The sequence below is a fragment of the Schistocerca serialis genome, chromosome 2 (genome assembly GCF_023864345.2).
Source record: "Schistocerca serialis cubense isolate TAMUIC-IGC-003099 chromosome 2, iqSchSeri2.2, whole genome shotgun sequence".
Taxonomy (NCBI): Eukaryota; Metazoa; Arthropoda; class Insecta; order Orthoptera; family Acrididae; genus Schistocerca; species Schistocerca serialis.
Window position 1 is genome coordinate 123,179,446 of NC_064639.1, and position 12,623 is coordinate 123,192,068.

The window sequence follows — 12,623 nt, forward strand, 5'->3', positions numbered from 1 at the left end:
GGTATTGGAATGACTCCTTACCCTCTCCCTTAAAACCCGCATCCTTTCGTCTTTCCCTCTCCTTCCCTCTTTCCTGACGAAGCAACCATTGGTTGCGAAAGCTAGAATTTTGTGTGTATGTATGTGTCTGTTTGTGTTTCTGTCGACCTGCCAGCGCTTTCGTATGGTAAGTCACATCATCTTTGTTTTTAAATATAATTATTTAATTAGGGCAGTATATGGAGTGCTCCTGCTACAATGCTTTATTGTGTCAAACACAATAATGGTATGAGTTGTTTCTCATGAATCATTGCATGTGGAGGACTATGTTGTCCAGCTCGTAAAGAGAAGTTCCAGAACACCTGGGCAAGTTCGCTGATTCACCATTAATAGATTTGCATGCCTCACATCTTGTAAAGTTGTCGTGTTGTCCCAGTTGGTCCTCTTCTAATCCAAAAATCATGGCTCTGCCCAAGCATTCAGTTGACTGTAAGTAATTGAATGGTAAGTAGGGGTACCTCAACACTACTTTGAATGAAAAGACTTGAAATAGTGGTATGGCTCCTTGTTTTAATGGGGGAGGCGGGAGACAGTCTTCGAAGCCAGTTTAGGGGTAATACTTGAATGTAAGTTCATGATTTCTAAACTTCACTTATAGAGCACCATTTCAAGTTCATAAAACAATATCCACGTGAATTAATAGCAGCTAAAAGCTGCACACATGCGAATTCATACATAAATACTCTGTGAGAGACTCAAATAATCACTTTTACATGAAAAAGTGTTCAGTTTACTGTAGATGAATGGTGCCTCTCCAAAAACTACTCCAAAACTGTATAGTGAGCTAGCTGCAGCCTTTTGTACCTGCCTTCACGTGGTGCATTTCTGATTGGTCAATCTAATCAGACAGCAGTAGATAACATTAAACAGAATTATAATTAAAATATGGCCGACTTTGGAGTTACTGAAATTAAATTTAGGAAACTGTCAGTGTGGATACAAAAGTTTAAATGGAGTCATGTATAAACATTTAAACAGTTAATATTATTAAACAAATTTATAAGTTTACCACCAAGACTCGCAGTGTAAAACACCATTGTAATACTCCAAGATGACATGGCTCCTGTTCATATTTCCGTTTCATTCTCCATGACCATCTGTCAAATTACGATGGCTGCTACAGATCCTAACTGCTTGCTAGTGCATAGCAGTGTAAGCCCTTCTACACTCTATGATAAAAGCTAATAAAATGTTGGTCAACATGGTACATAAATGCCACAAGACTTCCTAACACGCAGATTTATATTCATTGGTAACAAATTCATCTTTCTCATAGTGCTTTTCTTGCATTCATTTTATATCCTCTGTACTTCAGCCATCATCAGTTATTTTGCTGCCCAAGAAGCAAAACTCATCTACTACTTTTGGTGTCTCATTCCCTAATCTAATTCCCTCAGCATTTCCTGATTTAATACAACTACATTTCATAATTTCTTTTCGAGACACTATCCATTCCCTTCCACTATGCTTTCAAGTTCTTTGTCATGTCTGACAGAATTATAATATTATTGGCAAGCTTCAAAGATTTTCCCTCCCTCCCTGAAATTTAATTTCCTTCGCAAATTTCTCCTTAGTTTTATTCACAGCTTGCTCAATGTACAGACTGAATAATTTGGAGGGATAGGTGACGACTGTGTTTCACTCCCTTCTCAACTATGGCTTCAGTTTAAAGTCTTTTGACCCTTATAACTCAGCCTGGTTTGTGTACAAGTTGCAAATAACCTTTTGCTACCCATATTTTGATCCCTGCTACCTTCAAAATTTTGAAGAATGTAGTCCAATCAACAGTCAAAAGCTCTCTCCAAATCTACAAGAGGTATAAATGGGGGTTTGCCTTTCTTCAACCTTTCTTCCAAGAAAAGTCATAGGGTCAGTGTAGCCTCTCGTGTTTCTTTATTTCTCTGGACCCAGACTGATCTTCCCTGATGTCGGCTTTTACCAGTTTTTCCATTTGTCTGTAAATAATTAATGTCAATGTTCTACAACCATGACTTAGCAAACTGATGGTTCAGTAGTACTTTGCTGTTTAATAATTACACTGTAAGATTGATTGTTTCAACTCATGCCACTGTTCCTTTCTCTAAGCAGAACTTTCCAATCTTGTTTTTAAGCAAGAAATGCATTTTTTGTACAATCCTATTTGACTGTTTTTTTTTCTTTTTTTCAGTTGATGCCAGATTTAAATGTTGCAAAGGCATTATTCAATGTTGATGAAACTGTGAAAGGTCTTAAAGGTCCCATCGAGACATTAATACCAACGTACAAGGAAGCAATAGCTCAGATTCAGAAGGATTTGTTGGATCCTGTATTTTCTGGTGTTAATAAAGAAGCAACTACTCAGACTCCGGCACAGCCACAACGGGCACCAGATTATGATCCTTTACGAATAGATCGTCCTCGTCCTGAAAGAGCTATTCCGGATCCTGATGCTATTTGGTAAGATTTGTTTTAACTATATTCGTCAAGAGTGTTTCATGTTCATAAAGTGAAATGGTATTATTTGTTTGGTAACATAGTGTAATTTTCTTGATTTAGGTAATCCATGATCAAAGTTTTCACTTCTAGTCATTGTCCGATCCAAGCATATTCTGTGTGTGTGTTTATTATAACTCTTGCTTTAGATCCAACAAACATTTAGTTCTGATTGAAATTAATATAGCTCCAAGCAGGACTACTTTGTTGCACTCGTGTTGTATTGCAATCACAATATTAAGCACAGTTCCAAATAAGTCTTATGGTGGTGGAAGGCACACACTCGTCAAATAGAATCTCTATATGGGATTGTTGTACCAGCTTGTGGACTGCTGATAATAGGCCCATCACTGTAATATCTCAGTACTTGGAAAGCAGGGCAGTCACTCTACAACACAAGTCCAATCCATCCCAGAGAAACTGCAGTGGCGGAGTTCACTTTGTAGAGGTAGAGTTGGATAATAGCAGCTATTGAGAGTGAGCCAGCTGCCAGGCGATGTTATATTGGCCCGGCTTGTGATATCGGTGGCTCCTTCCCCTCTCTTCCCCCCCCCCTCACCACCCCCCCCACCCCGTCAGAGGTGTCCTCACTGGATAAGAATGATTTGCGCATTCAATGGGTTTACTAAACTAATGTCATCACTGTCAACGGTGTTTTAAACACTAATCAATTTACTTTCAGCCTCCTCCATCCCAGTTAAACACCAATTAGGAGCTGGAGCATTGGCATCAATAGTGTAGTCTTCAAAAGGGAGGATGTGATGAACTGTTAAGGGTGAGAAGCAATATAATTTACTTTTGCCTCCAGTGAGAAAAATGCAGATGATGTTGCATGAAATGTTGTTTGGCGTTAGTTCCACTAGAGGCATTCCACCAGAAAGAAATTATTTTAGGTAGTTTAGATCTTGGTGTAGTGCTAACTGCACGTATTAAAGATTTATTGGAAATAGGACTAAAAATATCTATTGATATTACCATTAACCCTTTCCAGTCCAATTTTTCTACCCACTGCATTCTCCCCATTCTTCTTTGTGTGTGGATAAGTATGTAAGGGATTATGGGTTATTATGCTGCTGCTTTAAAAAGTGAAATGCTATATGAGGTCACTTGAAACTTTATTTTCTTTTACACTAGTTCTTGATACTACATAGGGTGTTCTTGTTTATGGTTGTTTATAATTTTTTCTGTATAGTATATTCTCTCAGGTGAAGTCCAGGCTTCCTGTGACATGTTTTACAGTAGAAAATTGTTTCTATTCTTCCACCTTTCTCCTTGCATTTTCTTCCATCCTTTGTTGATTTTTCATTATAAAATTCTTCTTCCCATTTGGTCTCTCCGTGGTGTCAGACAATGACGGTCTTCCCCTCCTCTTTAAATTTGTATTTCTCACCTGTTTGACTAGCTGTCTGATTAAATTTCTTCTATAGAAAAGATGAGTGTGCAGTTGTTCTCCTCATTCATTTTTGTCTATTTTGTAAAGAATGTAACTGTTTACTTCAGCAGATTCTCTCACCAGAAGAAATTTTTTTCCATCACTTGTATGAGTTTCTTGTAAAACTATAGCAACGACAATACTGATCAGCCCTGTCCGCTCTTCCCATAAACTTCACGTATTCCAAAGTAGAACTGGGTTTCAAGAACCGCGCAGGCTCTTTTTTCTTATAACCAGTGATCAATGGATTTGAGGACCAAAGAGTACACATAGTGTTGTCACTAACCTCTTGTCGTGGAATGAATGACACATGATTTACATCTCATTTTGATAGGAACGTAACTCTTATTCTTCAAATTGCTTGGAAAATGCTTCCTAGAAGGCATAACTGCACCTGTTAGTCGAAGTTTCATTTCGTGCAATCCCCAACCAAGTAAAGAAAATGTGTGTTAAAGTGACACGTTCCACATCATTCATGGTCTATGGAACAAGTCTTAATGTGATGTATTGTAATGTAATGTTGATGGCTTTTGTAGGCCCTGTCAGCAGAGATGTGATACCCAGAACCACTTGCACAAGCTAGCAGTTACTGTGCCAAATGAACTACTGTTCAGATTGCAAAAGGTGGATCAGAATGAATTAGAGTTTCTGTAGTTTTGTAAACAAGAAAAATGGAAGCCTCGGTCATAAAAGGTTTGAAATCACTTATTATAGCAAATTGATTTTGTTGCGGACTGGGGGCATCCACTGTAATTAAAATCTCACTGCTGCTGAAAAAGACTAATAATGGTGTCCTGATAGGATGGATGTGTGGGTTCTAGGGCAGCTTATGCACCCACCCACCCACCCACACACACACACACACACACACGCAGTGCAAGTAACAGAATAGTGAATGGTGAAATATTATTACTCAACTTTGGTGCCGCTGGTTACAGCAGTTGTAGAATGCAGGTTTAATCTGTCTGTCCTGTGTCGACTACATCTCTATGAACACAAACTAATTAATGTTCTCTGAACTGAAGCTGGAAAAAAACTAATCTTCTTTCTTGATGTACTATTCGAAGATCAGTTCCAAACTAACAGTACTCATTTAGGTCTCTAGGCAAGCAGTCCCTGTCCACATACGATAATTTTGTTTGCTGCCCTGCTTCTACTGAAGACTAACCACTGTCTAAGCATGCATCTCTCTTCCTGGTGGTGCTGCCACTCCAGGGGACACGATTCTCGCTGACATCATGATTGGTTTGCAAGCAGTGATGTTCCTGCTGCAGATGGACCTTAGTAGTACTTGTACCAACTGCCACAAAGTCTTTTTGTGTGTTGTATCAGTATACAACAGATTTCAGTCACTGTGTGACAGTCTTATGTACTAGAAAGGTATAAGACATAAAATCCACATCACCATATTATACAGGGTGTTTCAAAAAGAATATGCATATTACAAAGTATTATTTTGTCCAAACTACCGATCGCTGTGCCACGGCTCAGCTATTGGAGAAACAAATACATAATCTAGTAAATATTAATAGCCGATAGATGTCAGTTGTTTTCTGTTTTGCTTGGTAACAGTCATGTGTTTAAAATGGCTACTCCGCAGCAGAATTCATGTTGTGTTCTCGAGTTTACGAAGTGCAATTCCATGATTACAGTGCAAAGATAATTTCAGGTTGAGGCACCAATTTGATTCTCCAAATGGGTGGAACATTCGCAGATGGTAACATCAGTTTCTAGATACAGGCCGTGTATGTAAAGGAAAGAGTCCTGGCCGCCCTCATGTTCCTGAAGAAAATGTTGCCCAAATTCAAACTGCTTTCCAATGTAGTCCTTTGTGCCAGTTCGGAGTTACAACTACGTACAAGAACAATTTGGCAAGTTTTGAGGCATAGATTGGTTATGAAGCCGTGCAAGTTACAGCTGTTACAAGCTCTGTGCCCTGATGACGAACGCAAATGTGTGGCTTTTTGTAGCGAAATTCTTGATGCTGTTGACAGTGATAACACTTTCGCACAATGTATCATGTTCAATGATGAAGCGACTTTCCATGTTAGTGGTCAGGTAAACAAATACAATGTTCGAATTTGGGTCCTACAGAACCCACATGCAACCATTGAACATGTACGAGGTTCGCCCAAAGTCAGTGTGTTTTGTGCAATATCCCAATAACCTGTTTATGGCCCATTCTTCTGTGATGGAAACATGGTTAACGGTCAGCAGTATCTCGCTATGTTACAAAACTGGTTGTTCTCAAGGTTGAATGAGGGACAACTTCATTTTTCAATAGGACGTGGCACCCAATCACTGGAGTCACCAAGTGTGTGAATATCAGAATGAAACTCAACCAAACTGTTGGATTGGTCATCAAGGAGCTGGCAACTTAGCATGTCTCAGCCGGGCTCCACAGTCATTGTATTTGACACCCTCTGACTTCTTCCTGTGGGGTTTTGTTAAAGACAATGTTTATGTACTACCACTCCCACAGAACCTGGAAGAGTTGAAGAACCAGATCTGTACTGTCATAACATCAGTAATGAAGGACATGCTTGCCCTAGTACAGAGGAATTTGAGTATTGATATGATATTGTTCATGTTGCTGGAGGGAGGACATATTGAACATCTGTAATCTGAACTTGAGAGGTTCATAAATATGTTTAAAGTTTCATATTTGTATGTCTTAAAGTTTAGTAAATACACTCATGCTCATAAATTAAGTATAATTGCAGAATGTGGTGCCACACAATGTGGCACTACACAAAACTGGCGCTAATAGCATAGGCACATAGGGAACACATATGACACAGATCTGTAAGTCCACAGTATTGGTGATAAATTGAGAAAACCGTCCCAAAACACGTGCTACAAAACGCCACTGTTTCCTGCGCATGTACCCCAACATCTATACAGGATATGATCACCATGCACACGTACACAGGCCGCACAATGGGGTGGCATACTCTGGATCAGGTGGTTGAGCAGCTGCTGCGGTATAGCCTTCCAGTCTTGCACCAGTGCCTGTCGGAGCTCCTGAAGTGTCGTAGGGGTTTGAAGACGTGCAGCAATACGTCGACCGAGAGTATCCTAGACGTGCTCAATGGGCTTTAGGTCTGGAGAACAGGCAGGCCACTCCATTCACCTGATATCTTCTGTTTCAAGGTACTCCTCCACGATGGCAACTCGATTGGGCCATGCATTGTCATCCACCAGGAGGAAGGTCGGACCCACTGCACCCACGAAAAGGCAGACGTACTGGTGCAAAATGACGTCCCGATACACCTGACCTGTTACATTTCCTCTGTCAAAGACGTGCAGGCGTGTACATGCACCAATCTTAGTCCCACCCCATACCATCAAACCACGACCTCCATACAGGTCCCTTTCAAGGACATTAAGGGGTTGATATCTGGTTCCTAGTTCACGCCCGGCGAGAATCACTGTTCAGACTATACCTGGACTCGTCCGTGAAATAACCTGGGACCACTGTTCCAATGACCATGTACGGTGTTCTTGACACCAGGCTTTACGCGCTCTCCTGTGACTTGGGGTCAGTGGAATGCAACTTGCAGGTCTCCGAGTGAATAAACCATGCTTGTTCAGTCGTTTGTAGACTGTGTGTCTGGAGACAACTGTTCCAGTGGCTGCGGTAAGTTCCCGAGCAAGGCTACCTGCAGTACTCTGTGGCCGTCTGCGGGCACTGATGGTGAGATATCGGTCTACTTGTGGTGTTGTACACTGTGGACGTCCCGTACTGTAGCACCTGGTCCCATTTCCTGTCTACTGGAATCATTGCCATAATCGTGAGTTCACACTTTGTGGCACACGGAGGTCCCGTGCTACGACCTGCTGTGTTTGACCAGCCTCCAGTTGCCCTAGTATTCTACCCCTCATAACGGCATCAATATGTGTTCTTTGAGCCATTTTCAACACACAGTCACCATTAGCACGTCTGAAAACATCTGCACACTTACTCGCTGCACCGTACTCTGACATGCACCAACACACCTCTGCATATGTGGACTGCTGCCAGCGTCACCGTGCAATGACCACAGGTCAAATGCACTGCATGGTCACACCCCGAGGTGACTATTTGGTGAGTTTTTGTCTTTAGGTTATCTGAAGAGCATAACAGAATGGACAGAAAAACAAAATAAATAAACAGAAAAGTAAAATTGGCCCAAGTGTTTATAGTAAACTAAATTGGGTTTTCAAAAGTATACTTCTTGTGTGTCTGTAAAGGAAAGTTTTCAGTTATTTTATGTTAGCAGTTGAGGTTGACAGTACTCACAACCCATGCAAAAAGCAAATGAATACACAAAAATGTTTTGCTGAGTGCAGAACAGATGAAACCACAGTAGTATTTCTAGGAATACAGTGTGAAAAAAAGCTGCTGCTTAGAATTCAATAAGTCACGAAGGGTGAAACTGCAAATAAGTTTTTTTTTTTTTTTTACTTCAATCTCTGCTGACAGTGAGGGGAAAACCTGTTGACTTCAGAACTTGTAAAAATGAGTAATAAAAACATAAGTGACCACTGACATTGCTTTGCAAATTAAAGTGAAATGTGTCTGGTGTAAAACACTCTTAAATTGCAGTATGCTTGAGGTGGAGAAAACACAAAATAGTGCATCATTAAACAAGCTTTGCATCCTAATTTCTTCTGTTATCATCAGAGTAGGCTCCTTGTGCTAATATTCAGTGATTCCAGTTTTTTTTTCAATTGTTTAGAACACTACTGCAGTCTACTGGTCGTACTATGTTCAGTAAATTGGAATTTAACATGGATACATGGAAGTGAAACTTTACTCTTTGTAATAGAATTTCATTTAAGGGAAAGATACAGATTACATTTTTTCTTAGCTGTCATTTTTGCATGGAGTGTCATCTTGTATTAGTGGCACCATAATAGTACTATTTGTTCGTTTTTGATGCAAAGTTAGTGTGTTATGCTAATCATGTTGCATGAAATAGTGGACCTATACCTACCAGGTTAATTAAGTTTAAATTTTGACTCTGACAGTTTTATGTAAGCTGTAAATAAGACATTAACCTTCTTTGTAGTTCAGAACAGTTTTGGTACATGCCAGCACAATTCCCTCTCTTACCACAGTAATATACGAAATTTAATTTGTAATACAGTTGCAAACACAGTGGATTATAGTGTAGTATTGCTAAACCTGGCAGCTCATCTTTGTTTAAATTAACTTGCGTCAGTTATAGTAAACAGTTGCCATCTACATCAGACATAGGCTTACATTAAGGATTTTCTTATTCAGTTTAAAGAACAGCACAAAGCCACCAAAAGCTGCTATAATGTGTATTTATTTATTTATTAAATCAAACAAGGGAAAACCCAGGATGGCATGTAACAATATTATGAGGAGGAAAGTTGCTACTTACCATATAGCAGAGATGAGGAGTTGCAGATAGGCACAACAAAAAGACTCACAATTAAAGCTTTTGGCCATTGGCCTTCGTCAACAATAGACACACAAACGCATGCGCGCGCGCATGAACCCTATAAATCTTCCAGAATGTGAAGAGTCACTAATATCAAAACAATCCTCCTTAAAACTCAAAAACAATTTTCTTGCCGTGCTCTGTCTAATGGCATTACCCCCATACATGGTGCAAATGTTTCTGGCTGCCTCTGCTGTTGTCATCTCTCTATTGAGGAAACAGAAGAATGTGTTGGGAAGGCTCTAATTTCCCCATGTGGCACTCCATTTTCTAGCATCCACAGCTCTACTCACTATCTCCAAATAACAAAATGACAATATGTAAACTCAAATAGCAAATAATAAATGACAGTCGATAAATAAACCCATAGCAACCAGAATACCATCATGCGAAACAGAAATGCTACAGATTTATGTACTGACCTAATAATATCCAACATCTACTTTTAAATATGCCTGTCTGCCACTCAGTGACACCTCTGTGGTGAACGGCAATGTATCCCCATTAATTTTGTTGTTATTCAGTCCTGAATTTTCCATTGTTTAAATGTTAAGAAACGATTTGTGACGATATTTGTAGGTATTTGTCTGGAGTGTAGAATTGTACAAAAGTGAAACACAGATGATATAAGTTTCAGACAAGCAGAGAATTGAAGCTTTTGAAATATGGTGCTGCAGAAGAGAGGGGAATACTTACTTTTCTTAACAGTGTTCAAAAGACTCATGAGAAGTATAGTGCTACTATTGTTCAAATAACTACAGTTCGTAACTTTTATTTTAGTTGTGTAATGTTTAAAAATGGTCATAAACTTGAAGACACATTTATGGTGAGGAGTTTTGAGTCTTTCTCAAACTCAAATAATACAAAAAGAAATGCATCAGCTGTAAAAGGAAGAGAGAGATTGGCTACTTATTTTGCAAGTGAGGCTGGCAAATTGCCTTTACAGAACAGAATGATCTGAGACTTTTCAGAAGGCAAAACATTAACTGTCATACACAGATCTCCAAAATGCATAATTTTAATTGTTTCATTATTCTACACTGGTTGCTACTTTCAATATTTGTACTTGGTAATTCACATAAAGCACAATAAAACAAGCTAGTGAGCTGTTGCTGGTTTATTGTAATGCTATACTGAGAAACTGTTCTAGAACAGTGCTTAATGCGAATATTTTACTTTTGACTTTACTGTGTAAGTACAACTCTTTCTAATTATGCTATTATTTTCAGCAAATAAAAAGCTTGGTTCAAGTTATACAAATGAATTAATACTATTTTCTTCATGAAATGGGTGTGAGAACAAGATACTTTTTTTGCCTATGGATGGAAGTTACAATATGTGCTACCATTGTGACTTCATTCTTATAGGCTGTTCAGTACATTTGTTATACTTGCCAACTATAAGATAGTGAAGAAATTGCATATTTAGTTCCCTACCAAAAATGGGTGTGTTCCCTGATTTCAGCCAGTCATAAATCATTCATGGAGAACCTCATAAATTACCTTAGTGAATATTTCCAAACATTTGTGACATGTCTTGCCTTTAGTTGATTGCCTCAAAAAATACCAGGTTACTGCATTACTTAGGCATATGACAAAATCCATATGTATTATCAATGTGGATGTTGGTTTGTGTTTATGTATGTTCAACATCTCCCCCTAAACCACTCGACCAATTTCAACCATTTTCTTATACTTTACTGTCAAGCAGCAATGGCTATGGGGATAAGAACCACCTACCTATCTAAGGGGTGGGGTTGAACGAGAAGTGTAGCCCGCAATTTGTGAATTCCGAGAATTTATTCACCCAGTATTTGAGAATAAGAGTACTTAGTGACTTGCAATAAACTTTACATGTAATTTCAAACCTTTATCAGATTTTTTTCTCACTGGCAACCCTTACAAGCAGTAAAGGTACTTCGTGAGGCATGACATTATAATATATTACTACTTTACTACTAACTGTATTCACAACACATTTTGCCGACAGTGTCCAAATATGTTGCTGAATGCACCTAGAATATCCATACTATTTTTCTCGTACTGATGATTGTCCATGTACTACTCGTTAAAAATACTCTAGGTGCATTCAGCAACATGTGTGGATACTGTCTGCAAAATGTGTTGTGAATGCAGTTAGTAGTAAAGAAGTAATATATTATAATGTCATGCCTCACAGAGTACTTTTATTGCTTGTAAGGGTTGTCAATAATAACTTATTTGTGAAGTTATACTGATAGACAGAGTGCTCTGGACATTTGGGTGGTGACATACTATTTGTTAATGGAAACAAAGCAAATTTCTGAAAAATATTAATCTCAAGCTTCAGTCCATAAGGTCACTCCACAGGAGCTAACACCAGAAGGAATACGGGATAATGATATAAATTTTCTAAGTGATACAACCTGTGTTGTTCTTTATTGTTTTTTCCTCTCCTCAAGTTCTCTTTTTTGCCCAATGAACAATTGTATTCAGCTTTTTTGTGTTGTTGTGTTCTCTGGTCCTATTGCTGTAATTTAAGCAATTAAAAAATTATGCATGCCTGTAATATGTACAAAATTTTATTGGTATTCAAGCTGCATCTCATTTCAGTATAAAATTAGTCATTTAAAGATTTGTACATTGGTATCGTCAAGGGACGATTGACTGTCGGGGTGATTATTGGAGTTGCCAGACCAACACTGTTTAAGAGAACGTTTCTATCCCATTAGCATCTCCAGCTGATGAAGATGGTGCAAATATTCAAAAGATGAAGTTTCGAATCAAATGTGATGCATCTTGAACACGGGAAAATTTTATTACAACAGTGGTGTCCAAAGGCTTAGGTGCTCATGTCTGTAACTTGTCTGCAGTTGGTTATTTGTCTAACCCACCAACTGTGTTATATTTTTATGATTAAAATTACTCTTTTTGTGTTGGATTGATTTGGTAACAAATTTGAATATTGCATTTCTTTGCTATTTTCAGGGACCCACTGGCCTTGAGAGATCCACTTCGGGACCCACTACAAGTTGGTCGCTCTGATTTGGATCCCTTTGCACGAGGTGGTGGAATGATATTCAATCCATTTGGTAGAGGTTCACATGGCATTGACCCTGAAGGTCCACCAGGAATGCCTGGTTCACTTCCAAGGTACTTCCAAATTTTTATTTTATTTGATAAATTTTATTATTATTATTTCTTTCCTTTCTCAGACGTTATGTCTGGTTAAAAATGGAAAGTGACGTG

At 38.8% G+C, this 12,623-nt stretch overlaps 1 protein-coding gene across 1 annotated transcript in view; it reads left to right on the forward strand.

Moving 5' to 3' along the window:
* Window positions 1–12,623, forward strand: part of LOC126456803 (proteasome inhibitor PI31 subunit) — an 88,725-nt gene that overhangs the window by 58,897 nt on the left and 17,205 nt on the right. Inside the window, exons 3-4 of the mRNA XM_050092591.1 lie at window positions 2,207–2,475; window positions 12,363–12,527. Coding sequence (XP_049948548.1) covers window positions 2,207–2,475; window positions 12,363–12,527 — 434 coding nt within the window. The remainder of the gene's footprint in view (window positions 1–2,206; window positions 2,476–12,362; window positions 12,528–12,623) is intronic.